The 27,480-nt window shown below is 43.9% G+C and overlaps 2 protein-coding genes across 15 annotated transcripts in view; one reads left to right on the top strand and one right to left on the bottom strand.

The window, feature by feature from the left end:
- TARDBP (TAR DNA binding protein) overlaps positions 1 to 26,854 on the top strand; it is a 38,206-nt gene extending 11,352 nt beyond the window's left edge. For 5 of the 14 annotated variants that reach the window (XR_014551637.1, XR_014551638.1, XR_014551639.1 and 2 more), the window contains 2 exons: positions 25,708 to 25,786; positions 26,470 to 26,854. Coding sequence is in view for 5 of the 14 variants with exons in the window: in XM_083628832.1 (XP_083484958.1) it covers positions 25,708 to 25,786; positions 26,470 to 26,668 (278 nt within the window). In the remaining 9 variants the exon portion in view is untranslated. Of the gene's footprint in view, positions 1 to 22,172; positions 22,214 to 22,263; positions 22,380 to 22,911; positions 22,975 to 25,707; positions 25,816 to 26,469 lie in introns of those variants that run through there. The other 9 variants (XR_014551635.1, XR_014551641.1, XR_014551636.1 and 6 more) reach the window with 5 other exon arrangements.
- MASP2 (MBL associated serine protease 2) lies at positions 913 to 22,264 on the bottom strand. Its single transcript, XM_083628684.1, has 11 exons — positions 21,999 to 22,264; positions 20,607 to 20,829; positions 19,702 to 19,879; positions 18,870 to 19,001; positions 12,498 to 12,694; positions 11,268 to 11,415; positions 9,865 to 9,983; positions 8,168 to 8,246; positions 5,482 to 5,619; positions 4,559 to 4,633; positions 913 to 1,789 (listed from the first exon to the last, which is right to left on the bottom strand). Exons 1-11 carry the CDS (start codon positions 22,001 to 22,003, stop codon positions 1,014 to 1,016), a joined length of 2,070 nt encoding a protein of 689 aa, XP_083484810.1. The 5' UTR covers positions 22,004 to 22,264; the 3' UTR covers positions 913 to 1,013.
- Positions 26,855 to 27,480: the final 626 nt, after the last annotated feature.

The raw sequence follows: 27,480 nt of genomic DNA, 5'->3' as shown, positions 1-27,480 counted from the left end.
TTTCTGAAATCTTTTCTCAGTAGTAGGGCACAGGGGAGTTCCATGGGTACTACAGCTTTGTCAGAGTTTGCATAATTTTGGGGAGCTACTAGATGTAGATTGACAAAACAGAAAATGAAGCCCTTGAACTTAATCACCAGCTAGTTAAGATTGGGCTCTTTAATCTGTTCCGGAAGGAAGTTTAATACCATTAGGACCAATGCCTGCAGTTTGGACAGTGAGTGGAGGAATTTGTAGAAGGTAATATTGTCGGTGGCAATGGAAGTGGTAAAAATGCAACAGCTTAGAATCTTGAAGCATGTCACTAAGAGATACTAAGTGACTTTAGGGACTGGATTATTTTACCACCTCTATGAACCATCTGGTTGTGATGATCAACATATTACATCTCTTATAACTCTTTGTTGAGGATCATTAATAGGAAACTTTTCAGATGGTCATTAAGACCCACTCGTGTACCCCCAGAAGGAACAGAAATCCTGATGTACCTCTGCTGAGGAGAGCAATAGAGTGCACACATTTGTTTTTGTTTTTATTAACATTTAAATTTGGAAGAAGAAACATGTTGCATTGAACTTATGAAACTGTTGTATGGCACTTGCTCCAGGGGAGTAGGGGGAAAAAACAACTTTAAAGGTCCAGCTGTTGGGGGGGGGAAACAGCTCCCCCCTATTCCCCAAAAGTAGAACAAGCACACGAGAGGCATGTGAAATGATACCTAATTTTACATGGAGTGTGCTTCATTTTCTTTGAAAACATGCTGCCTTCCCTGCTTCGGTAGCTCACAACACTGAATTCCCTCAGTAGCATATGATTTTGAGTAAACATGCACAGGGTTCTGCTGTACATTGAATAACCTAGAAGCATTTACTGCTTGATCTTTGGCATATTTACCTAAAATTGAAGTCCCAGTTAATGTACTATATATTTTTATTTCTTGCGTAATTGTAATTCTGTGTAAAGCTTTTCTTTTCTTGGTAATGTGATACAAATGAAATGGTAAAAAATAATAATCAAGAATTTTGGGAAATGATGTCTTCAATCCAGGAAATGTAGTTGATCACTTTAGTGTATACACCATACAGCTCTGCAGAACCACACTCTGGAGGACCCCAGGACACAATGCCGCCTGCAAACCACCTCTTTGTTTCGGCATCAAAAAACACCAGTGACCCGCCACTATCGCCGCTACAGGAATCTCTTCCTCCTTGTTCATATCCAGCACAGAACATGTTTTCTGTCAACACTAGTTGCTTCCCCTCCAAAGTCTGGTTTGCATAAGCAGCTTTACACTTCTTTGGATCAACCACATCTAGCTCAGTGTACATCAGGCTGTGTGACTGCATCCTTTTCTCTGTTCTCCCCCACCCAGCTACTACACCAGTGTTGGTTGTGTTTATGTGGAACCTGCTGCTTTGTCCTGGCAAGCAAATGGGAGTGATGTTTGCATTAATGGGGACTTTGTTCTTCAGTTTGATCAAAGCAATATCATTGTTAAAATTGATGCCATCGTTGGTAAACCCTTCATGCACAAAAACAGATTCTGCCCAGGCCTGGTGGTAGTGAGTGCTTCGCTTTCTTAGAAGCCCCAATTTCAGTGTCAAGGACGAAGCGTCTGCTTCTGGGAGGACGTGGGCAGCTGTTAAGATCCAGTTATCGTACAAAAGAGCTCCACCTCCAGTTGCTCCTTGTCCATTAGTGATCAGAACTTGCCAAGGGAACTGGCCAGGCAGTGCCTTCTTTCCACCAAAAATGCGCTTCAGAGTATTTGAAGTTTGGATTCCACAAACTTGAGGGGGGGGGCGTGGAGAGAGAGAGAGAACGAATAATTTTAGGGTTCCATTAGAGAAGCAAGACTTTTAACTGTCATGAATATTGCTTATAGTTCAAAATGAATGTTTCTGAAAGAAGTCCTGAATTTTAAGTGAGAACAGCTGTAGAATGGTAGCCTGATCCAAAGAGGGGAGTGGCTTGGGTGGGTGAGGGACAGCCTGTGCTCTGTCCTTTTCAAATTCTCTGCCCAGAAAAAGCTGGCATGTCAGGCCAATTTCTTAACAGGGTAGTTTACCCTATGCTGGGAGCTTCTGAGTTGGAGTACCCCACCTGTGTTCAACACAATTGTGGGAGGGTTGCATCATGTGTGGGTTGGGGGTATTTTCATAGGAATAATATGCATGCCTGGTGCGCAGCTGGACGTTTGGTTCATTTAACTCAATATTGCCTGGAGCAGGGATGAGGAGTATCAAGGCCAGGGGTCAAAATGAGAGTGCACTCACCCAAAGGCTACATGGTCATTAGCCTAAAACAGTTTCCCTACATCTGGTGTCTAGTATAGACTTTCATTGTCTGATAGTGAGTCCAGGGTTTCTGTCAGGAGGTTTCTCATATCTACTTGGATATGTTGGGGCTTGAATCTCGGAACCTCTGTAGGCAAAGAAGTCAGTCGTCTGGAATATATAGAAATGAGCTAAACCTGGTGTGTAGATGTTATGCAAATTGCCTTATATGCTCAAATTTACACAGTTCCTCTTTATTTAGAGTCCTGGCATTTTTCCTCTGTGGCCCTTTTGACTTTCATTTTTGTTTCTGTTCTGCTTTTAATTTGTGTTTGTTCTAGTTAGTGTATGGAGGTTTTCTCCTCAAAGCTATAGCCAAGATGGGACTGGGGAATAGGTTCCCTTTTCCTGAGGGCCTCAATAAACACTCTTTTGTGTTGTTGACTCTGTCTTTTAGAAGAGGTTTTAATCATGCATGTTCTGCTCTCCCTGCTGACCAGAAGAACACTTCATGGTAATCCCATGTTTCCATTTTGAATTTACAACTCCCACAATCCCTGACCCTTGTCCAGATTGGGGCTGATGGGAGCTGTAGTCAAAACATCTGGAGGGCAGCAAGTTGTGGAAGGTTGATCTCATTTGAAAGATGCAGTATGCCTGAAAACAAAAAAACCCAGCCTCAGGCTGTCAATTTTACAGTACAGTGGTACCTCTGGTTACAAACTTAATTCGTTCCGGAGGTCCGTTCTTAAGCTGAAACTTCTTATCATGAGGTGCACTTTCACTAATGGGGCCTCCCGCTGTTGTGCGTGATTTCCGTTTGCATCCTGGGGCAAAGTTCGAAACCAGGAGCAGCTACTTCCAGGTTAGCAAAGCTCATAACCTGAAGCGTTCATAACCAGAAGTGTTCCTAAACAGAGGTACCACTGTAGTATGGAGAATAAATGGCTAATTCCATTGTGGCATCTACTTTGTAGAATAATCTCTTGGAGATAAGGGAGATACTGATTTTTGTGTGTTCCTGTTGGTAGTAACATCCTTATGGTGTTAATGCCAGTTCCTGGCGTTTTTGGCTACTTACTTTAACTGATTGCAATGGGGGTTTTACTGCAGTTTTGGTGAAGACTTTTTCATTATGTTTTTGATATATGCTACTCATTTTGTTGTAGATCTCTTTGCCATTGCTTTGAAATGAAAGGTGGCACACAAACAATTTAAGATAGGGCATTCTCCCTTCCTTTTTGCAGGGAAAAAATTGTATTACCTAGAACTGTTTGGTAACTGGATACTTTTTAGCCTGAACAACAGAAGGCTATGGAGGCAGCTATACAGCTGCAAATATAATGTTTTAAGTGTGTTGTAAAGTGCATTATACAAATGTGACACTAGATGGTGATGGCGAGCTATGGCAAATTCAATATATTTTTCAAAACTTTTTTTAAAAAGCATTTTCCGTGTTTTTTATATGGTCTAGATTCCACCTGAGTGGAACATGATAGCTTTCTTCAGATACCTTGGAGGGTTGTATAGAAGAGGGGATTTGTTCTTGGTTACCCTAGGGGGCAAGGCTAGATCTAATGGTTTTATGTTATACTGGAGGGTAGAGTTTAAGTGAACATTAAGCAACTGCTCTTGATGGTGGAAGCAATTTAAAAATGGAACAAATTCCCTGGAGGAGTGTGGGTTCTCCCTTGCTGGAAGTCTTTCATATAGAGGCCAGGCAGCCATCTGTTAAAGATGCTATACCTTTTGATTTTCTGCAGTGAGCAGAAGTTGGGCTAGATGGCCTGCAACATCTCCCTCTAACTCAATGGCTGTAACTTTCTCTTTCTCTCATTGTCTTTGGTCAGGAATGGGGAAGATGCAGCCCTCCAGATGTTGGACCTCTAGTTCTGGATGAGTTAAGAGAAAGGGGGCTGGTGGGTAGGATAAGGTATAAAGGCTGCTTTGCACCATTTTAAAGTCTGTGAAGACAAAAGTCGGGAATGGGGAACCTGAGGTCCTCTAGCTGCTGTAACTTCTACTGTCCCTGGCTGTTGGCTATGGTGGATGGGGCTGAAGAGAACCACAGGTTCTCCATTCCTGGTCAAAACTGAGGTGGGAGTGAGGGTGACAAACTGGGATACAGTACTTCATACATTCAACATCAGTCAAAAATGTTTCAACTTCTGAAGTGAATTTGGAGAGGGGGAGAAAACAAGATGTTTCCAGGCCATTTATCTTGTGAAGTGTCACCTGGCTATGTATGGCAGGAGTGGGGAACCTGTGGTTTCATACATTACCTGGCTCACATATAGGAGGTGCTTTGTTTCCCATGGAATCTCTCCAGTAGCCATCAGGGGTGCACAGGTACCTGCCTACATTAAAAAGTGAAGCAGTTTAGATGTCTGCACAGAGCAAAGCACTCTACAATAAAACTGCTTGGAGGTTTTACTACAATCAAGAGGTATATAAATATTGTTAAATGTGCCCCCAATATACAGCTGGCTTCTTCAAATCGCTGAAAAATCCAGCTCTTTCAGACTTTTTGCTGTTCCTAAGTATGTAAATCTATTTCCTACCAGTTTTGCATTTTTATCTTCCCTAAACCCCGTGAGGTGTCTCGGCTGGATAATCATGAGTTGCTTGGTTGAGGAATACTCGGGTATGCTGCAGTGACTCTGGATTATGTGTGTGAACATGCTGTGACATCACAGCAGCACAACCACTTGCTGGGTGGAGGATATGCATGCAAATGTCAACCACTGTTGAGCCCATTACAGATACATTTATGGCCCTTTGCTTTTCAGTCAAGAGGCATGACTATGAACTGATGCGATGTCATAAAAGGCCAATAGAGAACTCTGCCCTCAAGTGTTGATTCACTGGTAGCCAAAATGACACCATACAAGCCCAAGAAAGGAGGTAGCTGCAGGCTTGTTAGGACTAAACGTTTGGAGAAGTAGGCAGAACATTTTGGAAGCCGGGGAGAAACCTCTAAATGGAGAAGCACTGTAAAACAGCCCAACGAAGAAGGCTCAGTGGCCATGGAATGCTGGCTGACTGCAGGGGGAGATAGAACGGAGTATCCTGAGAGAGGTCATGGCTGGCTAAACAAGAATACTGCAAAGTAGGTCCTAGTGCGATTGTCCCATTTGTGACAATGGGGTTTACATTTAAAGATGTGTGTATCAAGCCCATGCTCCCTTAAACTCATTTCTCTTACCAGAACGTCCGGCTTTCAGAGCATAGTAGGGGCTCTTGCATTTGTATTTGATCTCAGTCTGGTATGTAGTTCTATCAGGCCCTGTGACATACACAAGTGCACCGTTTGCTGTGTCCTCGGCTGGACCACAGTCAACAACTGAAAAGAATGGAGCAACAACAGTTTTAAAATGCTTTGTAAGACTGGGTGAGGGAAACCTAGGACTAGCTAGACTGGAAAAGAACCAAAGCTTTCAGTAACAGGTTACCTGTTTTGTATGTAGAAAGTGCTATATTCAGTCCCTGGTATCTGGAACAACCTTCTGCATCTTAGCTACCTTATGGATGTTTTGGACTACAGCTCCCATATTGTGCGCCTCAGGGCTGATGGGAATTGTAGTTCAGAACCTCTGGAGGATGCTATATTGAGACAAGCTGTCCTAGTGCAAAGAATCAGATAGGAGTTGACAAAAAATATCCTTGCTTGAATCTTCAGCTACATGGATAAACAGAAGTACTATTGAGTGGCTTCCTATGTTCTTAACTCAACCTGTATCTTGCCAGTACAGTATGAACTGGTGCTAGTGAAAATGCAATTTCGCACACACATTTTATATGGGCATTCACTCCCTACACTTGCGGTGGGTTCACAGATGGGCTTACCACGTTATCGGGTCAGCCTTTGAATTTAAAAGTAGACCTGGGGAAAGTAGGGGGTCAGCGTGTGGGAGCAAGCATCGCTTGTGGGACCATTGTATTATCGCAAGCACATCCTTTACCATTGCAGACTGTTCTCTGCAGTGTGAGCTACATCACTGTAGGCTGCACATCCAAGTTAAATAGATTAAAAGTCTGCTGAAGAAAATGGTACAGATACTACCCCTAGAGTCCATCATCTAAAGTTACCTAACATCATAGTTCTGTTAAAGGTAAAGGGACCTCTGATCATTAGGTCCAGTCGTGGCCGACTCTGGGGTTGCGGCGCTCATCTCGCTTTTTCAGCCGAGGGAGCTGGCGTACAGCTTCCAGGTCATGTGGCCAGCATGACTAAGCTGCTTCTGGCAAACCAGAGCAGCGCACGGAAACGCCGTTTGCCTTCCTGCCAGAGCGGTACCTATTTATCTACTTGCACTTTGACGTACTTTTGAACTGCTAGGTTGGCAGGAGCAGGGACCAAGCAACGGGAGCTCACCCCATCGCGGGGATTCCAACCGACCTTCTGATCAGCAAGTCCTAGGCTCTGTGGTTTAACCCACAGCGCCACCCGCGTCCCTATATAGTTCTGTTAACCGCTAACGAATGGAACTCCTTCATTGCTTACTGCCCAATGATCTTACAAGACTCTTTGTTGAAGGGCCATGTCGTGAAGCACACACTTAACATTTCTCCCCTTCACTGCCATTTCATGCTTTGCAACAAGAACTACATTTCTGATTATGAGTTTGATTTTTTAAAAAAGTTTTCCAAACCTAATGAAACACTGAGCATGTGTAGTTTAAACATGCTCCAGTGAGCACCATCATGGCTACAGGAATAAAATGGAGGAGCTGGCTTCTGCTGCTCTCATGCTAATCACATTCGACTTTTGAATAAACAACCATTTTGTTGATGGGAGGGCTAAAACGTATTTTAAAGTAATAAAAACAATCTATACTCATCCATACACATGCCCAGTGAGCTGCCCCAACTATAAAACATTTTTTTGGGGGAAATATATGGCAATCAGTGTCAGCCTTGGTGGTTCTTAGTGTGCCCATGTTGACCCAGGTGCTGGTGGTGGGGCCTGTTTGCCTCTATTCTCCTTGTTGATCATGCTCTGGATGGCAATTCAAGAGACCTCTGTTCACTCCTCATTTTGCTGAATTGTGCCCTTGATATCTACCCCAGAGCCCTGTCCTTACAGAACAACTGAACCAGTAGAATCCAAATTCAAAGGAGAATCAGCAGATATATTATAAAGACCCCAAAGCTTTGGATTTATTCATTGTGAAGGCTGCAGTCCACAAAATAGAGTTGCCATATTTCAAAAAGTAAAATTCCTGCCACCCACAAATTTGAGGCTTTTTTTTTTTGGAAACCTAACCCAAAAATAGTGATTTTAAACTTTTTGAGCTGTTTCTGCTGCTTTTTCCATCATGTTGCTGATTCGACAAAATTGCCCCCGATGCCATTTTTACACCCCAAAAAAGGACTTGTCAGGAATTTTCCTGACATGGCAAGCCTACGTAAAGTATTTAAAATATAAAACATTTTGGAGCTGCAATGAGAACTCTTGTTCCTGCGCAGCCTATAAATATTGTCAATAAAATAACTAAGTTTACAGCTTCCTACTTTTTCCCATCTCCAAGGTGGCTTTTGGATATTAAAATCGAAGAAAAACAAGTGGAAAAATCCAGGTTTTTCCATTAAAAGCATAGGAGCCCTGCCAGAAGAAAATGATGGAAACTTTTAAAACCCTGATAGCAACTCTGCAGCTGAATTTTGGGTGCCTGTTGATCTGTACTCCCACTGAGAATATTCCAATTAAAACAAATTTTATTATGCTCTGATTCAAGCATGCTTTGCCTCCTACGCTTTTTTTGTGTGCAAGACTGCTTCATTCTGTCAAACACAATATGGATTCCCACAAGAAATAATTAAACCAGTAATCCATCTGAATATTACAAATCCAAAGACCTCCCTCCACCCACTCCTTCGCATTGACTTACTGATGCACTGAGCCATTGGCTTGTTCCAGGAGCCGTCCTTTTGACATATCGCCATGAAAGATTCCACAATCATCTCATTCTGTGGGAGGGAAAGAGGAAAACAGAAATCCTATTTATTTTCTTGAAAACAATCATAGCTTTGACAGCCCAAATGGATTTTCCCCGGTGGGGAAATATGTCTAGTTCAGCCTGCGAGAACGTGTTTGCCGTTAGTTTTCAATAATGGGTGATATTCAGTGTTAGTTATGTCCAAGATAGGGTTCAGAGAGAATTTTGATTCACTTTTCATTTAATGGCAGACTTACTTGATTCGCACTTTCTGAAATAATATGTGAACTGAAACATGGCTCTCCTTTAAAATCTGCACTTCTCTGAATTATGGAATGTAGTTCTCCAGCCAAGTAAAATGCATAGACTAATGTAATGTGTGCTTCTAAATAAATTACTAAAAATAATGCAAAGAACACATTGCATAAGGAAAATAGCTTTGCAAAATGCACATTAGGTTTAATTGCATATAAAAAAATATGTATTGGGAAATTCACAATTAAATGCTGATGAATATTCCAATGGCCTTTAAATTAACCACACACTGATATGGTAGTGAGGAAAATGGAACTTAAGACTGAAAAAACAAGAAACAAAATATTTGCCCATCCCTAATGCAGAGTAGACCTATTAGAACCAGTGGTCCCCCCAAAAATGTTTAGGGGTACTCTCATTTTCCTATTCCTATTGAAATACTGCCCCTCAATGAGGCCAAACTTAGATTCACAAAATGTTTAGGGGTATGCATACCCCTGTATATCCCCCGAAAACACTGAATAGAAGCAATGGGTCTAGTCTAAATATGCTTTGGTTGGATCAATATGACAAAAACTTAGAGGGGGTTTGTCAAGTGTCTTATGTTCAGCAGGGGAGAGCCTGTCTAAAATCAGCCACAGTGGGAATTGCATAGGTTTGGACCCACAATACTAAATGTATGACTTCCGATAGTTACCTCTAAGCCATGCAGAGCCATAGCTAGGGGATCTTGCGCCACTGGCAGAACTGTCCAGATTGTGCCCCCTAGCCACTGACAAATTAGCTCTTTTTTCACTTCTCCAACCCCCCCTTCAACTCGCCCTCTATTTAAAACCTTTTCTTATGAGGCAGTAATCAATATTTTTATTTATAGACACATTTTTAGCTGATTTTGTGCCCCCCTCACCTGTGCCCCTGGCGGGACCCCACCTTGCCGCCCTCTAGCTACGGCCCTGGAGCCACAGGGAGACCAGCTAGCAGCGATTTACCCAAAATATCTGTGATCCAGGAGGGATATAAGAGATCAGGCAGCCCTTGAGGTATCCTGGATCTAAGTTGCTAAGGGCCTTGCAAATTAGTGCAAGAAACTTGAACCTTGCCTGATAACGTGAGGCCAGTTCAAGCCTTTATGCCTCAGTCTTAGGTGCAGATATGCTATCTAGCCAGCCATGCTCTCTTCCAGGATACTCCATTCCATACCCCCTGATTTTCCACCCCCAGTTGCCCACTAAGTAGTCTCCTCTCTCTCCCAAGGCTGGCGTTCCCTCAAGTTGTTTTGGCCATGGCACTTGGAAAGTCATATTAACTGTGAATACATAAAACTGTTTTGGTTCCTCAGTTAAATAGTATACCCATATGCTCACATGTGCACCGCAAGGGATGGTTTTACCTACTTCCAAGAGTACGTAGCCGATATCGCAGGAGAGATTGTAGGACTCTTTCATAATATATTTTTCTTGCACTGGATAGATGTGGCCATTGGGTGGCGCTTCAGGGTTGGGGCATGGCAATGCTGCAGAAAGTTGAACAACAACAAAAAAAACCACCTCATTGCCATTTCCTGTCAAAGCAGATTCAAATCTTGCGTCCATACTAATATGTGGGGGAGGTGGCGCTCTCACACTACATCCTGCTTAACCCCACAGTTGAAATGATGGCTAATTTGTTCCTTCTGCAGTTGCTTGTGTTGTGAATAGGAAGGTGCCTTAGAAGAGCATTAGTCCATCTAGCTCTGGATTGCGGCTCCCCTGTGGCCCTTGAGCTGTTGTTGGGCTCCATCAACCACACCAGCACGACTCAATGGACAGAGATGATGGGAGCTGTAATTCAAAAAATGCAGGAGCATATATAAATAATAAGCGCCCTGCTGGAGCTTGCCCACTACTCAGATTAGACAACAGTGAGCTAGATGGACTTTAGCCTGTGTAGGGAACGACCTAGCTCAGTTATGTAACACGTGCTTTGTATTCAGAAGGTTCCAGGTTCATTCCTGGGCATGCCCTGGAGAACTATTGCCACCCAACGTAGCCATTACAAATCTTGATAAACTTTGGGTATAAGCAGGGGGGTTTTCAGCCAGAACATGAGGGAACTCAGTTCTGGCACAGGTGGGTTCTGGCAACTCTCAGGTGGGTGCCATTGCCATTTTAAGAGAACAAGGAAGGCATTGCTGGTGAGTTCCAGCACCTCTTTTCTAGAAAAATAGCACTGGATATAGGACAACTTCTTTAGGTCCTTTACCAGTTGATAGTTAAAGAACTGGGGAGGAAAATGAGCATCCTTAGAAGGCGCAGACATGGGACAAGTCTCCAGCTGGCGTTATTTCTTAAAACATCCATGATGGGGAAAGAAATCTCCTGCCTGAGAGCCTGGAGGGCTGATAACAGATAGAGTAGTAGATGGTGGAAGCTGATCTATTCGGGGAATTGGGTCCCAGCCTCAACAGCCTGGGTCTGCTCTCAGTCAGCTCACACCTGCCTTCCTCCTTACGTACAGCTAGTCAGCAGGTGGCTCTGCCTGTCATTGGCACTTACTGCTGGTATCCCTACCTTATGGCTTACCTGTCACAATGGTAGACAGTACTGAGCCAGTTGACCAATGGCTAATAAGAAGCAGCTTCCTCAGGATCCTGTGGCTTCCTGCAGCTTGGCATCCTTGTGCCCCAGAGCTGGAGGACCATAACTCGGCCCCCTCACAGAGCTACCATTCCCAGGGCTCCCTAGGAGCCAGGAAATGATATGTGTACCCAGCAGAACTTCACTGCTGTCTGCTCTTTGGTTAAAAGCGATAATCTCACCTGTTGTGGTATATCTGATTTTCCATCCTGTGTGATCTCCAGAGAGGTCTGTGGTGAACTGGATGTTGACGGTGTTGCTACGGGTTTCAATTTTCATAGGGAGGGTGTCCCCACAGAACGGGCCAAATTCTTGCTTGGGTGTTTTGATCTGAAACAGTGAAGGGAAACATCCCAACCTTTCTTCCATCACGGGCTGATCGAGTATCAGCTGTTCGGCTCTTAAGTTGCTTGCCTCAAGAGGCCAACAGCTGTTGTGAGGTAACCAGGGGTGACCAGTAGCACTTTGCTGCTTGAGGCAAAGGACAGTATCCCCCCTCCCCCCGTTTCCATCTACTGTTTATTTTGGAAAATGGCTTCTTCGCTATGCATTTGGGCACCTCTTAAGATACTGTAACCAAGTTTTGAATGATGGTTCCTGAGATTAATGAGCAGGGTTTTACCTTGCATAAAATTGGATGCCTGTTTTGAAACAAGATGGCAGACTGAGCCCTTCAAACCTGCACTGATTTTATTGTGTTTTTTTCTTTTTGCTTGTTAAAGTTTCCTCAGCAACTCCCGGGATGAGGGCTATTGGTTCCAAATACAGAAGCTTCCCGGTTTGGCACCCAAATATTGAAACACTGGCAGTGGGACAGTATCCTCACCCCTACTGCGAGGGGGCAGCAGACTGGCTTAGGGGGTCCAGGATATATACTTTATGGTAGACATAACTTGGGCTTCCAAGAGGGGAATGCCTGGGGGCTGCTACCCTGGAGAGCCACTACCAGCTAGAGTAGATAATTGGGCTGGATGCACCAGTTTAGCCATCTGCCCCAAGTCAATTTTGTAGCTACCTGGTCCGTAAATACATGCAACCAACTTCAACATTCTCAGTACATTAGTGTGGATCTAAGAGTATCTGAATTCTTTGTAATGGGAGACGGATGTGAAAACTGATAACAGCTCAAGCATTCCAGTTAGGTGCCCCCAGAAGTAACTGCAATTTGCTGCCATGCATTGGGGCATTGCAGTGTCCTCAGCTCATTGGTGTAGGATTGTATCCAACCAAGTCCTACTCAGAGTAGACCCATTGAAACTGACTGGGCCTAAATTAGCCATGCCTATTACGATAATTTCATTGGGCCTGTTCTGAATAGGACTACTAGCATTGGATACAACTTAACTGGTGCCGACTGTACAGAAAACAAGTTTCTTTAGTAGTAGAAGACCTGGTGAGCAGGTCCAACTGACCTTAAGGATGTCATAGGGGCATTCCACTTCTGGGTGGGTCTCTACATCAAAGCTTTCCACAAATTCCAAAACGACCATGTATCCATCTTCCACCTGGATCCCATAATTGCACTGGGAGAGTTTGGGATATGAGTTGGGATAACGTGGACTGGAAATCTCTCCAGATCTTGCAGTCAGCACCTTATCTACGCAATTGGCTGAAAAGTGGAGAGAGAGAAAATAAATAAATCCCAAATTCTTCTCAGGAAAGCCAGTAAATTTATAAAGTTATTTGTCAAAAGAGCAGTTTGTTATGTTAATGAGGCCATTTTTACCCTGCTTTTCTGTTGCCTGCAGATCCCTCATGGTGTCTTCCATCAGTTCAAATGCATTTGTACAAATGTATTCAAGGATTCCGAATGTGTTTTGAACACAAGGAATCTAATGCCCACCAGATTTTATCAGACTACGACTCTCATTGTCCCTTACTCTTGATGGGATGCCCAAGCACTGATTTTTAGTGCTAGTTCTTTGGGGAGTTCCTGGATATTTGGCATTCCTTTTTAAAAAATATCTGATTGTTACATTGTTTTGATTTCATTTGGTAAGCCGCCTTGCTATTTTATGATGAAAGGCAGTAAATAATAATAAATCCCTAAGTATTGGCCATGCTGACTGGGTTTAATGAGAGCTGTAGTCTAACAACATCTGAAGACCCCACAATAAGCAAATAGTTGTCCGATGTAAGGAAAAGGGGAGAAAGCTATGACTTGTTAATTCAATTCTGAAGAATTTGGCTAGGCCTCGGTATCATAGCAGGTCTGATGAATTTCTGAAATTTAGTTCTTGTACTGCTTTTCAAACAATTTCATCTGTTTTTATGGTATGTTTGGAAATCACCTTGAGATGCATGTAAATGATTATTCATAAATTCTTTAATAATGGTGACTAGATAATCTCGCTCAGTATTGTCAACTCTGACTGGCAGTGATTCTCCAGGGTCTTAGGCAGAAAAGTCTTTCCCATCGTCTATTTGCTGATCTTTTTAATTGCCAATGCTGCAGATTGAATTTGGGACCTCCTGCATAGAAAGCAGAACCTTTTATCACTGAGCTGGGGACCCTCTCCCTAATTAAAATTTAGTCTCTCCCTATTTTCCTACCCCCCCAACAAAACCTACAACGAATACATAAAACCCCCAATGCCAAACAGTCAGTAGCAATAAGATAACTAAGTGTTTGCTGAGATAGCTGTGCTGTGTGGCATATCAAGCAGTACTCCTCCATTTGGCCCTCGCACAGGGTAAGAATATACTGCATCTCAATGGGGTTTCAATTAGTTCTTACCTAAACCTTTTAAAAAAATCAATTTAATCAATGGCCATTTCTGCAACATCTTTTGGTGGCAAGTTCCATAAGTTGTGTGAAGGATGTCACTTTCCCTACCCCCAGTTTATTGCCCATCAGTTGCTTGAGCGCACCCCAATTCAAATCTGAAAATGGGAGGGGAGGAAAAAAGTTTCATAATTCTAAAAACACAGTAGCCTCCGCCAAACTGGTGCCTTCCAACTGGCTTGGAGCACGACTGCCAGGTGGGAGTTGTGAGCTACACCATCAGCTCAAACAATGGTGGACCTTGTCTATCCAGCTTTGCTCAAAGTTTCTCTGAACTAAAATGCTCCATATGCTTTTAGCATCTCCATGCATGGAAGGTGCTTTAATGCCTTGACCAATTTAATTGACCCCGGTACACCTTTTCCAGCTGGGCACCAGCTACCAGTACTGATAGCTGCAAACCCTGCTACCTACGTGGCTGTCATCTTTGAATCGGCCTTCTACTTGTTTAAAGGGGAAGGACTGTAGCTCGGTAGCAGAGCACCTGCTCTGGCTGCAGAAGGCCCCAGGTTCAAATCCCTGGCATCTCCAGGTAGAGAGAGACCCCCTGTCTGAAACTCCACAGTGCCATTGCCATTCAGTGTAGACAGCACTGAGATAGACGAGTGATCTTACTCTTTAATGCAGTTCCTAAAGCCTTCTCTTTACATCAGGGGTGGGGAATCTTTGGTCTGACTACAACTTGCATCATCTCTGATCCATTGGCCATGCTGGCGGGTGGGCGGGGGGTGTTGATGAGAGTTGGAGTCCAGCCACATTTGGAAGGCCAAAGGTTCCCCAACTCTGGTTTACATGTGCAATTCTGATGGCAGCTGCCCTCCCTGTTTCCTTCCCGATGCTTTCAAAAATACAACCCACCCCTCAGCGGCTCTCTTGGTCGCCAGGCGTGTGTAGGAGTGGAAATCATCCTTGCTCTGCAAAATCCAGCTGTAACTCTGGCTGGCATGCTCGGAGTCATAGCATCTCCCGCTGGACACAGCAGGCAGGATTGATCGGTTACCGAGTGCCTGAAGGAACTCTTGCTTGTTGACAGCGCCTGGTATTTGGCTAGGGCCAGGCAGCTGCAGGTTCTGAATCTGAACTGCAGCAACTTCCTTGCTGATTTATGGAGGAGGATGGAGCAAGGGGTTGACAGATGTAGGCCAGGAATATTTTCTGCCTTCGCAGTGGTGCAGCTCGAGATGACTCAAAATCAGAAAGGCATTCAAGTACTAAGCCTCTTCTCCCCCACTCCCTCTATTTTGCTTCTTTCCCCCTTGACCACATATAACCTTGGAAAGAAAAAGTTTTATTTTCTTGTCGGCAGGGGTGTACCTAGCTCTTCCAACAACTTGGCACAATGCAGATACGCACTGAAATATTTAAGTGCAAACACTGGCCTTCATAACAACTCATTAATACTGCTTTAAATTAGTTTCAGTGAATTGTAGCAGTTGATATCTAATCCATATCTATTCATCATAGTGTTTGTAAATAAGACCCGATTGTCCTTCAGACTTTCTGAGATTCCCCTCCTTCTATTGCATAACTGAATGTATTCTGCAACTTGTGCCATTTCAACAAGCTTTACCCAACCACATTTTAAATGCTGGTGTTAGCTTCTGTTTTGTCTCTGACTTTCTGACAGTCGACAGTCATGCAGTTCTTTCTTTACTGTGACTTTCAAATATCCTGCCAACATCACAAGAGGATTTAGTGCAGTGTTTGGGAATCTTTTTTTTCACCCTGAGGGCCGCATTCTGTTCTGAGCAACTTTCCGGGGGCCTCAGGTTCAATGCCTAGCATCTTCAGGTAGGGTTGAAAATCTCTCCAGCCAGACCTTAAAGAGCTACTGGTCCGTCAGTGTAGACAATACTGATAATAAGTAGAGCCCTGAAGGCCTGAACCACATCCAGCATCTGGTTCTCACAGTGGCCAACCAGATGCTCTAATAGGAAGCCTGCAAGCAGGTCCTGAGTGCAACATCAGCTCTCACCACTTGGGATTCCCACCATCTGGTATTCAGAGGGTATTCTACCTCTGACAGTGGCGATAGAACATAGCCATCATAGTTTGTAGCAATTGTGCAATACATGCCTGTTCCATCACAGTCATTCTTGAACCGGCACTAATGAGGAAGGGACATCACATATGCTACCCAATTGGCACAAGTGGTGTCACAGCATTCCCCGATATGTGCCTGTGATGCTCATGCTGCCGTGCTCTGTAGAGCACTCCTTGTCACAATTGATGGGACAAAGTGGGACCAGCTCTCCCCGGCTGTTACACAGTGAGAACAGACAGCTTCTTGCGGTCACGACAATGGAACGGCTTGAACTGGCTCTCCTGTGTTTTATAGCTCTTTGGATATGGCCACAGGGAGCTGCCTTTATTATGGGCTGTATTTTTATTTCACAGATCTGCAGGCAAGAAAAATCTATAAAGCAGTTTTTTTAAAAAGAAAAAATGGCTTGCACAAGAGAAATGGGACAATTTTTCACGCTGTCCTCGGCTGTAAACTTTAGTTGGGCTTTAGGGGCGCCAGGAGAGTGTTCAATTACACTTAGGCCTATATTTTTATTAGAGTAACACTATACTGCCCACGAGAGACTTGAACTCTGAGGAAGGAGCCTGCCTCAACTGGTGAACTCGTGATGGCTGGATGGCTGGATCATTAGGTCCAAAATTAACAGTAGGCTGTGAATTACATTAGTGAGTAACTGAGAAGTTGCTGCGAGTTTGAAGAGTGGAAGCAAAGTGGGAGTGGGTGGGTGATGTGCATGGCTTTTGCCATTTCATTGCAGGCAGGGAGAAGTTCCATGTTTAAATTACCTTTCTGATATAGATAGCTGGTGCATATAAAAGGCTACTCCTTGACATTCTATTTTTCTATGTGTGTGTGTTTCTGTTTAAAGACATGATTCTCAGCCTGTTGCCCTGAAGACCAATTTGTGAAAAGGAGCAAAGTTTTAAAATGAACACATTTTACGTTTTTAAAAGTGTCACTGCTGCTCAGAAGCTTCCTTAGATCAGACTATTTGTTCACACAGTCTAGCATTATCTTACTCCAGCTTGCAGTGGACCCGCCAGGACATCAGAATAGTGTTTCCCTTAATCTGATCATTTTAACACAGGGACAGGGGAATCTCATGCCCTCCAGCTTTTGTTGGACTACAACTCCCATCATCCCTAACTGCTGAACCCAACAAGGCCACAGGTTCAGCACCCCTGTTTTAGCTGGAGATGCCAGAGGTTGAACTTGGGACAACCTGCATGCGAAAGCAAAAGTTGGAAAAATGACGCCCTTTCCCACTTCCTTTTTATGGCTCCTTGTGCTTTTCAAGGCTTAGATTAATTCTACTGGATACAACTTTTACCCAGATCTCTTGGGGAAATGAAGTTGTACTTGTACACTTCTTGTCTCTTTGTAGGGTGACTTATCCAGGGGAGGGGAAGGGGGGAGAAAAGTGGTGCCCTAGGCAGTCAAAAATTCCAGTGTGCTTATGGACTTTAAAAGTTAGGCAAACAATGTCTACTAAACATGATGGCTACATTCCACCTCCACTGTTGGAGGCAGTCTGCCTCTAAATCATAGCTCCTGGAAGAGAGTGCCAGGTAGGCTTGGGAGAGACTCTCTGCCTGAGACCGTGGAGAACAGCAGCCAGTCAGTGTATGCCAGGCTTCCTCAACCTCAGCCCTCCAGATGTTTTTGGCCTACAACTCCCATGATCCCTAGCTAGCAGGGCCAGTGGTCAGGGATGATGGGAACTGTAGTCTCAAAACATCTGGAGGGCTGAGGTTGAGAAAGCCTGGTGTAAGCCGTACTATGGACCAATGGGTTGGACTCAATAGATTACAACTTTCTATGTTCTTTCGGAGGCTGCAGAGGAAAGGTTTGCAGAAAGCTTGGGAGAAACAGAGAAAGCCATTTTATTTGCTGCAGGAGACAGTGCTAGGCAGGAGGAAGAGGAAGAAGACACAAGCTAGTCACGGATCAAGCATAGCGCTCTGTATGATTGCACACGATGCTACAGGCAGTTCAGGAGGGAATGTTGACACGTCTAGCTCCATCTCTCCCTAAGCCGCGAAGAAGCGAATTTATTTATTTCATGTTGGAAAATAAAGAAGGGAGGAGAGAGGGAGAAGAAAGGAAAGAGAAAAAAGAGCTGGTGAATAATTAGCCTTCCTGAGTGGGTGGCAGAAAAATCAAAGACTGCGCCTAGCATACTGCAGACTTAAAACATAGGGCTGCCGTTGGATGCAACCTATTGGCTGCTGATTGGTTTCCCGACACAATTCAAAGCTTTTTTTCTGGACCTCAGGTATTCCAAATATCCCTACAGTCTTAAGGCCTAGAAACTTAATTTATAAAACAAAAATGAAACCGGTAATCAACCTGTGGCTTTTAGTGTAGTTTAATGTATTTTCTTTCTAAATGTTGAGATTTTATTTGTGTTAGTTTATCTGAATTTTGTGGAGTGCCTTGGAAGCTCTGCTGGGGAGCACCATATAACAATTTTGAAACTGGAGTGGAAAACCGTTTTTCAGCCTGAGAGCCACATTTCCTTCTAGGCAACTCTCCAGGGGCCACATGTCCCTGGTGGGCAGGGCTGGAGCCAAAAGTGGGTGGAGCAACAACTGTATGTTTGACTTTAATACAGTAGGCCAGCTTATACACATATTCACACACCCCAGTCTCTGTCCATCCAGTCAAGCAAGAGGCATTATCAGAATCCAACAATACATCCTAGCCAGGCAAATGTACTTGCTGTGCGAGGCAGGGCCAGTGAGAGGTGTAGGGAGAGTTTGAAAGGCCAGACAGAACAGCCAAGAGGGCCACATTTAGCCCCCAGGTCTAAAGTTCCTCACCTTAAGTTTAAACAAAACAAGTAAACAACCAGCAAATACCTAAATAAAGCACAGCTCCAACATATACTGGTCAAGGAAACAGGTTTTTGTTTGCTTGTTTGTTTTAAAAACCCACTTGTAAGCAGCTCTCACCAGCTCCCAAGAGACTCACCTGTACAGGTCCTTTTGTCTTTGTGTAGACGGTAGCCGATTTTACAGCTGCAGTAGAAGCCGCCCAGGTAATTGTGGCAACGATGATCGCAAAGTGGCTCGCTGTCAGGGAGCTGTTCACACTCATCAATGTCTGGAGGAAAGGGAGGAGAAACGGGCTTGGATATAGCTCTCCCAAAGCAAGTTGCAACTATTTTGGTGAGGGATTTCTGGAAGCGGGCGTGGACACATATGTGACGCAGGGGCTGAGATGGTGCCACGGGTGGAAAGACGGAGGGTTGCACCTAATGCCAGCCCCACTAAGGGCTGACATGGCTAATGGCCTTTAATTTCAATGGGTCTACTCTGTAAAACATAGTTGGGACATTTTTTGCACGTTTAGATCTGCATTAGCCCTGGAAAACATGGTGCATGTATCTTTTTGTCTTAGACCACATGAGAAAAGTGTCTCAGGTCCCTTTGGAAATAGGGTAATGGCAGAATCAGGCCTCTTCTGGGCAAAGAAAAACATACGAACACCCAAAGCTGGTTCTGAGTACTGAATACTGAGTCATGCCATTGGTCCGTCTAGCTCAATATTTTCTACGCTGATGCACAGCAGCTCTCTGAGATTTCATACGAGTGTCTCTTCCAGCCCTACCTAAAGATGCCAGTGAAACTCCAGGGTTTCAAGAAGAAAATTTTAGTTCTTCCTGAAGGTGCTGAGGACTGAACATGGGACCTCCTAAATGCACTGCATGTGCTCTACCACTCAGCTATGATGACCTCTTGCCATTGACATGCCCGTTCTGCCTTGCTTGCATGGAAGAGGAACGTCACCTCCAACCTCTCACCTTCAGCAGCATAAAAGGCCTCAAATCCAGTGAATTCTTTCTCGTTGGAATAGTCTGATCGGAAAGTCACAGCTAGGTTGTTGTTGATGGAGTGGTACGTCCTGTCCCCTGGGACTTCCTCAGTGTCTGTGCTCTGATGTCCACACAGGGTGGCCAAGACTGTCCCTCCTGAACGCAACTGGAAAGCAGGGAGATGAATGAGATACATATCTATATATAAATGCAATGATGCTTTGCCTGCCCTTAAGTGGACCTGCCATTGGTTATCCCAGGAAAATGGGAAGCTGCCTTATACTATAAGAACATAAGAAGAGCCTACTGGATCAAACCAATGGCCCATCTAGTTCAGCATCCTGTTCTCAGTAGCCAACCATATGCCTATGGGAAACCAAGGAGGACCTGAGCATGAGAGCACTCTCCTGTAGTTTCCAGCAGCTTGTATTCAGAAGCATTGTTCCCACTGACCATGGAGGCAGAGCATAAACAGCACAGCTAGTAGCCATTGATGACCACCTCCATGAATTTGCCCAATCCTCTTCTAAAGCCATCCAGGTTGGTCATTACTGCTTCCTGTGGGAGCGAGTTCCACAGTTTAAATACGTGCTGCATGAAGAAGTTGAGTTAGATTATTGGACCACAAAGCACAGTATAATCTACACTGACATACGGCAAGGTATATTCTGCCTGGACATGTTGCTTGGGATTGAACCTGGGACCTCTGCACACAAAGAGGGGAATAACCTTGCAAGAATTCAAAGAGATCAGAGAAAACAAGAGTCCTTTGGAAATTAACAAGGCGTGAAGGATATCACTTTGGTTGGTTGCTTGGGTCTGAATTGAATGAGCTTCCTGGGCAGCAATCCTGACACTACCCGTTAAAAGCATGCTCACATGATGTCACATACCTTCACATAGTCATATTCGCACTGGTAGGAAAGCTCTAGATTGAAGTGGGTAAAGTAGAGGCGGATACCATAGCCAGGGGGCACAGTAATGTTCCATGTCCTCTCCTTGCCATTGGGGTATATGTTCGGGAAGTCGGGGGATGCAATCCTTCCATACATTTTCTCCAGTTGGACGAGGTCACTGAGCACCCCATGGGAAAAGGCGAAGAGGAAGAGGCAAAGTCTGCGGGGGAGACAATGAAGAAAGGGTGGTGAGGCCAAGCTGACTCAACCCAAGATGCACATCCAAGTGGGCTGACCTATTAACACCGTCCTTTTGCACCCAGACTTAGGCAGAGTTGGCAACGGACTTCAGGGGCTCCCCAGCATAGTGCTGCTGCAGGGCCCCATCATGGGCACACGACCATGCAGTATTTTATTGCAGTGGCAACAACAACCCCCCACTCACCCTCCCTGCTGCCCCCTGGGCAGCCTTTTAGCAGTGGGGTGAGCACCAGCGCTGCTTTAAATGGAAGCCGAGCTAAGCTCTCACCCATGGTGGTTGCCCAAAATGCAGTGCCCCGACTTACAGATCTGTGAAATCTATAGAACAATTAAAATGTGAACCAAATGGATTTGCTCCTCATTCCTGATATGCACGTGCATTTTCTTTGGAAAACTGTTTACACCAGGAGCAGCCAACATGTTGGACTACAACTACCATCAAACCTATCGTTTTTGCCAAATATTGCCCTTCTGTCAGTTGAAACATTGTTGTGTTGTTTTGTGACTATGATTAAAAATAAAATAAAATAGCAGAAGGGCCCAACTTGGTGAGCAATAAGAATATTAAAAGAACCTAACTGCTGGATCAGCCCCCAAAGCAGGGCCTAAGCACAACAGCAACAGTCTCCCAACTGTTGGGATCTGGTGTTCAGATGCATACACCATAATTATCATGACCAGTGGTAGCTATTAATAAGCTTATACTTCACAAAAAAGGAGGTATGTCAGTTATTTCTTAAATAAACATCTGATCAGTGGGTTCTGATGAACTATAATGATAACAAAAAGAGATTTGAACTACCAGTTCCGTTTTGCAAACTGCATGCTGAGCTGCGAAATTGGATCTTCCTTTAGTGTGCTACTTACAGCAGAGGTACAGTCTATCCCTTCACTTCAAGAAACAGACCACTGCTCTGCAGGATTCTCAGATTAAGGGTTTGCCCAAGAAATCTGAGTGAATTTAATCTATGCAACCCATACTTCAATTTGCCACAGAGCAGACTGCAAAGTCCTGATTGTCTCATAATTTTGCAGCAGTCCTACAAGGATCAATTCCACTTTGCTGTCAAAATTACATCGAGTAGTGTTCCAGATCCCTTTCAGAAAGATATCTTGGGTAGAACTTACCTCATTCTTGCAATGCCCCTTTTTATGTCCTTTTGTGTTCTGGGATCAACAGCTGTCTCTTGTATGTTTGCACTGTTTTGGGGGGAAAACACACACCAAACCACCCTTCTGTTTGTTCAGCAGTTATTTATCTTTCTTTTGAACTCCAACCTTTATCTCTTCCTTTCCCATCAGACTGGTCAATAGCTTCCATGAAACACGACTGATAGTTGGAAGTAAGCATGTGCACTCCTCAATCTGCTTTCTCTCTGTCTCTCTCTCTTAGAAAATGAAAAGTTCAGGTGGGACACAGTCGAAGGGCAAGTGCTGAGTTTAAAAGGTTTTCAGAGAAAAAGTTGAGCTGAGCCGTGTAGTGGAAAGCAGAGTCAGGAGGCTAAAAAGGTGGGGAGAGATGTAGAGAAGCGCGTGATTTGTTCTGGTGGTTGGCTGGGAGAGGACAAAGCAGAGGCATATGAGGCAATAGCAGCTCTGTTTCGCCAGCCGGGTCTTCCCCATTCTTGTGCAAGATGGGTAAACACAGCGAGAAATATATCCAATGTTCTGCAACCAAGTACAGGAAAAGGAAAAGAAAAAAATATTAAGGAAAAGAGACAAATATACCTGGCACCAGATTATGTGTGCTCTCACACTTAAGAAGTTGACTCCCTTCACAAAGCCTGGGAATAAAGCCCTGATCTTTTCAACCACCATGACTTTTACTGGGTAATAGGGGAGGAAAAGCTGATTGTGTAGCCTCAGCTGTGCTATTCACAACCGGAAGGCAGACTTTGCATGTTTAGCTATTTTAAACACAGTACTTTCAGTCCCTCAGTTGCGAAAAAGGAAGAAAAGGATTATATCCAGCTGTGAGTTAGTTAGTTAGTTAGTTAGTTAGTTATTTTATCACATTTGTATCTTCTCTTTTTCTCCACAGAGCCCAAGTGTGGTGTGTGTGGTTTCCCCCCTCCTCAAGTAATCCCCTCAACAGCCCTGTGAGGTAGGTTAGGCTGAGAAGGAGTGACTGGGCCAAGGACACCCCAGTGAGCTTTTTGGCCGAGTGAGGATTTGAACCCTGGACTCCCAGGTCCTAGTCCAGCACCCTAACCACTACACCGCACCGGTTCAGAGTAGATCCATTGAAATGAACGGAACTAAGTCATGCCCATTATTTTCAATTGGCCTGCTCTGCGTATGACCCAATATTGGATGCAAAGCATGGCTAATTTCCCCTACACAGGGCAAACCTCAGGCCATGCTCCTCACTGCCTCAGCTTCACACCCTCCATGGGTGGAAATGTGTCTCTGAACTTTGATAATGCCTCCTGCTTGCTTGGAGGGGGATTTGTGTGCATGTGTGTATAGAGACTAGTCTGTTGTATGAAGGTAACGTTTACATTTGTTGCTCTACCTCCTTTTGTCTCTAGCCCCACCCACCACTGACATGTGCCCCCCCCCCCCAGAGCATTGCCCAGAACAGAATGTGGTCCTCAGCCTGAAAAAAAGGTTTCCCCAATTCATGGCAAAAGATACAGAGCACATTCAGTTACAAGGTGGCAGGGAGCTCCCTTCCCAATACTTTAAGGGTGATTGGGTCTGATTTATAAACTTTTTGACAATCAGATATGGAATAGATATTAACTGCCATATTTTCTTCAAGCTAACTAAAAACAATATTAATGGGTTGTTGCGTCCAATGATTGCATTTATAATCTTGGCCTATATGACACTTTACTACATTATGCTTGTAGTGTACGTGGTAGTATTCGGTGCTATCAGTTGGTATTAAGCTAGAATTAATAAAGGAACTATGCAGTGATACTGGCAAGGTATAGCTATGATCTGAGTTTTGAAAATTGAGTAGACAGTGTAAATATTAACAATTCCTTTTTACATGTAATGTAATGTACTGACTAACTACTTTATTCACCATTGATCACAAATCTAGCTGAAAATTAATAATAATTACATGTTTATATGCGTACATACCTACAAAAGAAAAAGAAAAGTGAAAGTATTAGTTCTGCCTTATACCGATTTGGGATGGATATGTTAGTCTATTTCTCTTGCATGTCAGAGGCTCCACATCCCTGTGGCAGTCCTCTCCAGCTTAGTACATTCCAGATGTTGATGTATTACAACTCCCATCATCCCCAGCCACTGTGGCCAGTAGTCAAGGATGACCAATTTTTCAGACAGGAGTCTTTACCCGTCTGGTTTGGAGGTGCTGGAGATTGAATCTGGGGCCTTCTGCCTGCAAAGGAGATGCTCTACCAGTGAGCTGTGGATACGCCCAATAAACACTGGAACCTGTCTTATACCAAGTCAGACTATTGATCCATTTAGCTCAGCATTGCCTGCAATGACTGGCAGTGGCTCTCCAGCGGACATTACATGGAGATGCTGGTGATTGAACCGCAGACCTTTTGTGTACAAAGTGTGATCTGCAGGACACCTATGATCCTTCCCCCGAGACATCAAAAAGCTGCTGTGCATTGAGTAGATCCGTCTATCTCAGTATTACCTTTCCTGACTTGTAGCAATGGTTCTCCATGGTTTAAGGCAGGAGACTTCCGCACTCCTACTTGGATATGCTGTGGATTGAACCTGGGACCTTCTGCATGCAAAGCAGGTGCTCTGCCACTGCGCCCACACCCCTTCTTATTTACAGAGGCCACGTTTCTAATTACTTGAACATAATCTCCTGCGCATTATCGCCTGTTTCCTCTCTACGCCCACATGCTCAGAAGGTCCGATGGAGAGAGATTCTGACTTACAGTGACAGCTACCGCCTTGCTCCAGAGATGAATTGCACCGAGATATCCTGTAATTACACTTCCAGCTTATCACAGTCAGCCCTTGTTATCCGAGGTGTCTGTTTTGTGAGGCAGCAAACACTGCCTGTCACCTGCAGATTTGTGCCAGCCTCCTCTGCCCTTCAGCTCGGAGAAGCAAGTTGATATTTTTCACCAGAGGGAAAATATTTGAGAACTGATCGCTAATAATGATGCCGATGATAAGCAGAAAATTCTGTTCCAAGTATACAGAGGAATAAGTTTCCAGATAATTTTCATGCCTAAAGCAACCTTTCGCAACCCAGTGCCCTCCAGATGTTCTGAACTACAACTCCCATCAGCCCTCGACAGTACAATCATCTGTGAATTTGAAACATTTGCATTGAGATATGTGGGCATTTTAAGTTATTCTGTTCTGTTGTTGAAGCAATAAAGACATTTCCTTAAAAAAGAAAGTGTTTCAAATGTTTTTTTCCCCCAAAGTGTACATTTCTAAGCACATTTTAAATTTTATTTTGCGTGTCTTGCTATATTGGGTTATGATTCATTTATTTGCTTTTGCTGTTTGTAGCATTGCATTACTTTTAAAAGGCAACTAGTGATCGGGGAGGGGGGGAGCTAATAGAGCCCATATAGAAGATTTTTGTAAAAGGATGCAGTTTTCACTTGTGGGTTTTTGGGCAGATACTGGGTTGTACCCAAGTTTTACTCAGATAGACACATTGAAATCAATGGTGATGCCCATAAATTTCAGTGGGTCTACATTAAATACAGAACATAGTTAACTTTTTTCGGGGGGGGGGGGGAGGATGTTTTTAGCTGAATTGTACCATAATTGTACATTATGAGGGAGGGACTTACAATGTAACATTGGCATGACCTTGTTGGGTCACAAGTTCAGTTTAGAAATTCATGTGCATCTCTTTGTGTTTTTACAGGAACCGCCCCTGATCTCCCAGCCAAAGTTGTCCATGAGCTGCCAGTGGCTGCCAACTATTTTCTTCCCTATTTGCACAAGTAATAAAGCAATAACAAGTCTTCTGAAATATGCTTGACTCTGTTCATTTTATTATTGCTTTTGGTTTATGTGTTAGTGCTGATGTCCACACTTCTTGGTATCAGCTTTGTTTGATTGATTGATTGATTGATTGATTGATTGCATTTATATTCCACCTTTCCTCCAAGGAGCTCAAAAAGGCATACATGTTTTTCCTCTTCCCATTTATCTTCACAACAACCCTGTAAGTTTAGGTTGAGAGACAGAGGCTGGGCTAAGGTCACCCACTGAGCTTCATGGCTGAGTAGGGGACTTAGAACCACAGTCTCCCAACATTGCAAGCACTATACCACTCTAGTGTAGGAAACTTGCAATGCAGAACTTTGTCTCTTTTGCATTCCATCATCGCTCACAGTTGGTCTCTGCTCATACATGCAAACTGCACACAAACTGAGGGGTGGTGGTGGTAGAGGAAACTAATATGGAAGGTCCAATGTAGATAATGACATTTCCAAAGTTAGGAGACCGGGAATAGTGTGTTCGGTTCAAGGACTTTCCCATTCGGGGCCATAAGAAGTCTTACAGCAGTTAACAGACAGATTACCAAGTCTTTGTGTATTGCTGATTTAGATTACAAGCAAAACTAGTTGTGGATATAGCTGCAGTGACTGACGGGCGATTTTGTTGATTTCTTCACATACAGCATTCCGGAATGGAAGAATGCCATTGTATGGCTACCACATATGGAAAAAGGTACCTCACTCCCCACCTTGCTCCCCACACCTCTTTCCAACGCTGGGGAAAAAAGCATATTGTTTATTCTGCTCAGAGTGTGGGGAATGAGGTCCCAGAAGAACACTGTTTTTAAAGCATTCTCTCTCAACTGGCAGAGACAGATTTAAACGGCGCCTTTTCGCTTCTACACCTCTATAAAGTTTCATCAGTGTTCAGTTGTAAGTCCTGTCCCCAGATGACTTAAAATCCATTGTGAATGCTTATACTTTCACCCAACAAAATGTTATAGATTGCCGAAACCATACACTTTCCATTCTTTATGGTCTGAGCAATAAATGTTTCGCAAGTTGAAAGGATGTCTAGTGGCTTGGCTTGTGATACTGGGTATTGTTATAAAATGTTTGACTTGATGTAATTGAAACCTGGTAATTGTATTATTCCTTAACGAGGTTTCTAACAGCTTGTTAGCTTTAGGGTTAAGTCCTATATACAAGTACATTGAGTGGTATGGACAACCAACTTCTTCCCAATGCACAAACTGCAGAAACGTATCACTTATTATTATTTTTACTCCAGATTTTCCAAATTGTTGAGTAGTTATTGATGTAGGGGTTTGCTATTGATTCTGTTTCTAACCCCTCCCTCCCAATGCAGTTTAAATCCTCTATATTTCTTTGCTGAAGTCTCTGCCCTTTCTAGGCGCAACCAAGATAGCAGAGCATGACAGACTCTGGAAATTGAGCCTGTCCTTTCTCTCCTTTGGGTTCTGAGTTCATGGGGACTCAAATTAAGCCTTGTACTCTTATGATCTGCTACTGTAAGTCAGAATCCAGCTCTGCAAGCTTTCATCCCAATCGTTAAATCATCATAAAGCGGAGCGGAGGAGCAAACATCACACTTGCATTTGATCTGTTGACTTGGCTCCCACACCAGACTTGGCATCCAGGTTTTAAACAGATGGATGCTTTTGATGGCAAGT

The sequence above is a fragment of the Podarcis filfolensis genome, assembly GCF_964270895.1.
Source record: "Podarcis filfolensis genome assembly, chromosome: 8".
NCBI classification, from domain to species: Eukaryota; Metazoa; Chordata; class Lepidosauria; order Squamata; family Lacertidae; genus Podarcis; species Podarcis filfolensis.
Note: the sequence above shows the minus strand (reverse complement) of the source record. Positions and strands in the feature narration are given on the sequence as shown.

Excerpts from the sequence above, each read along its gene's own strand:
- MASP2 (XM_083628684.1), bottom strand. Across the intron at positions 9,984-11,267 it reads AATCAGATATACCACAACAG|CATTGCCATGCCCCAACCCT; the intron begins GTGAGATTATCG and ends AACTTTCTGCAG. Across the intron at positions 4,634-5,481 it reads TCTGAAAGCCGGACGTTCTG|GCAGGTACCTGTGCACCCCT; the intron begins GTAAGAGAAATG and ends TTTTTAATGTAG.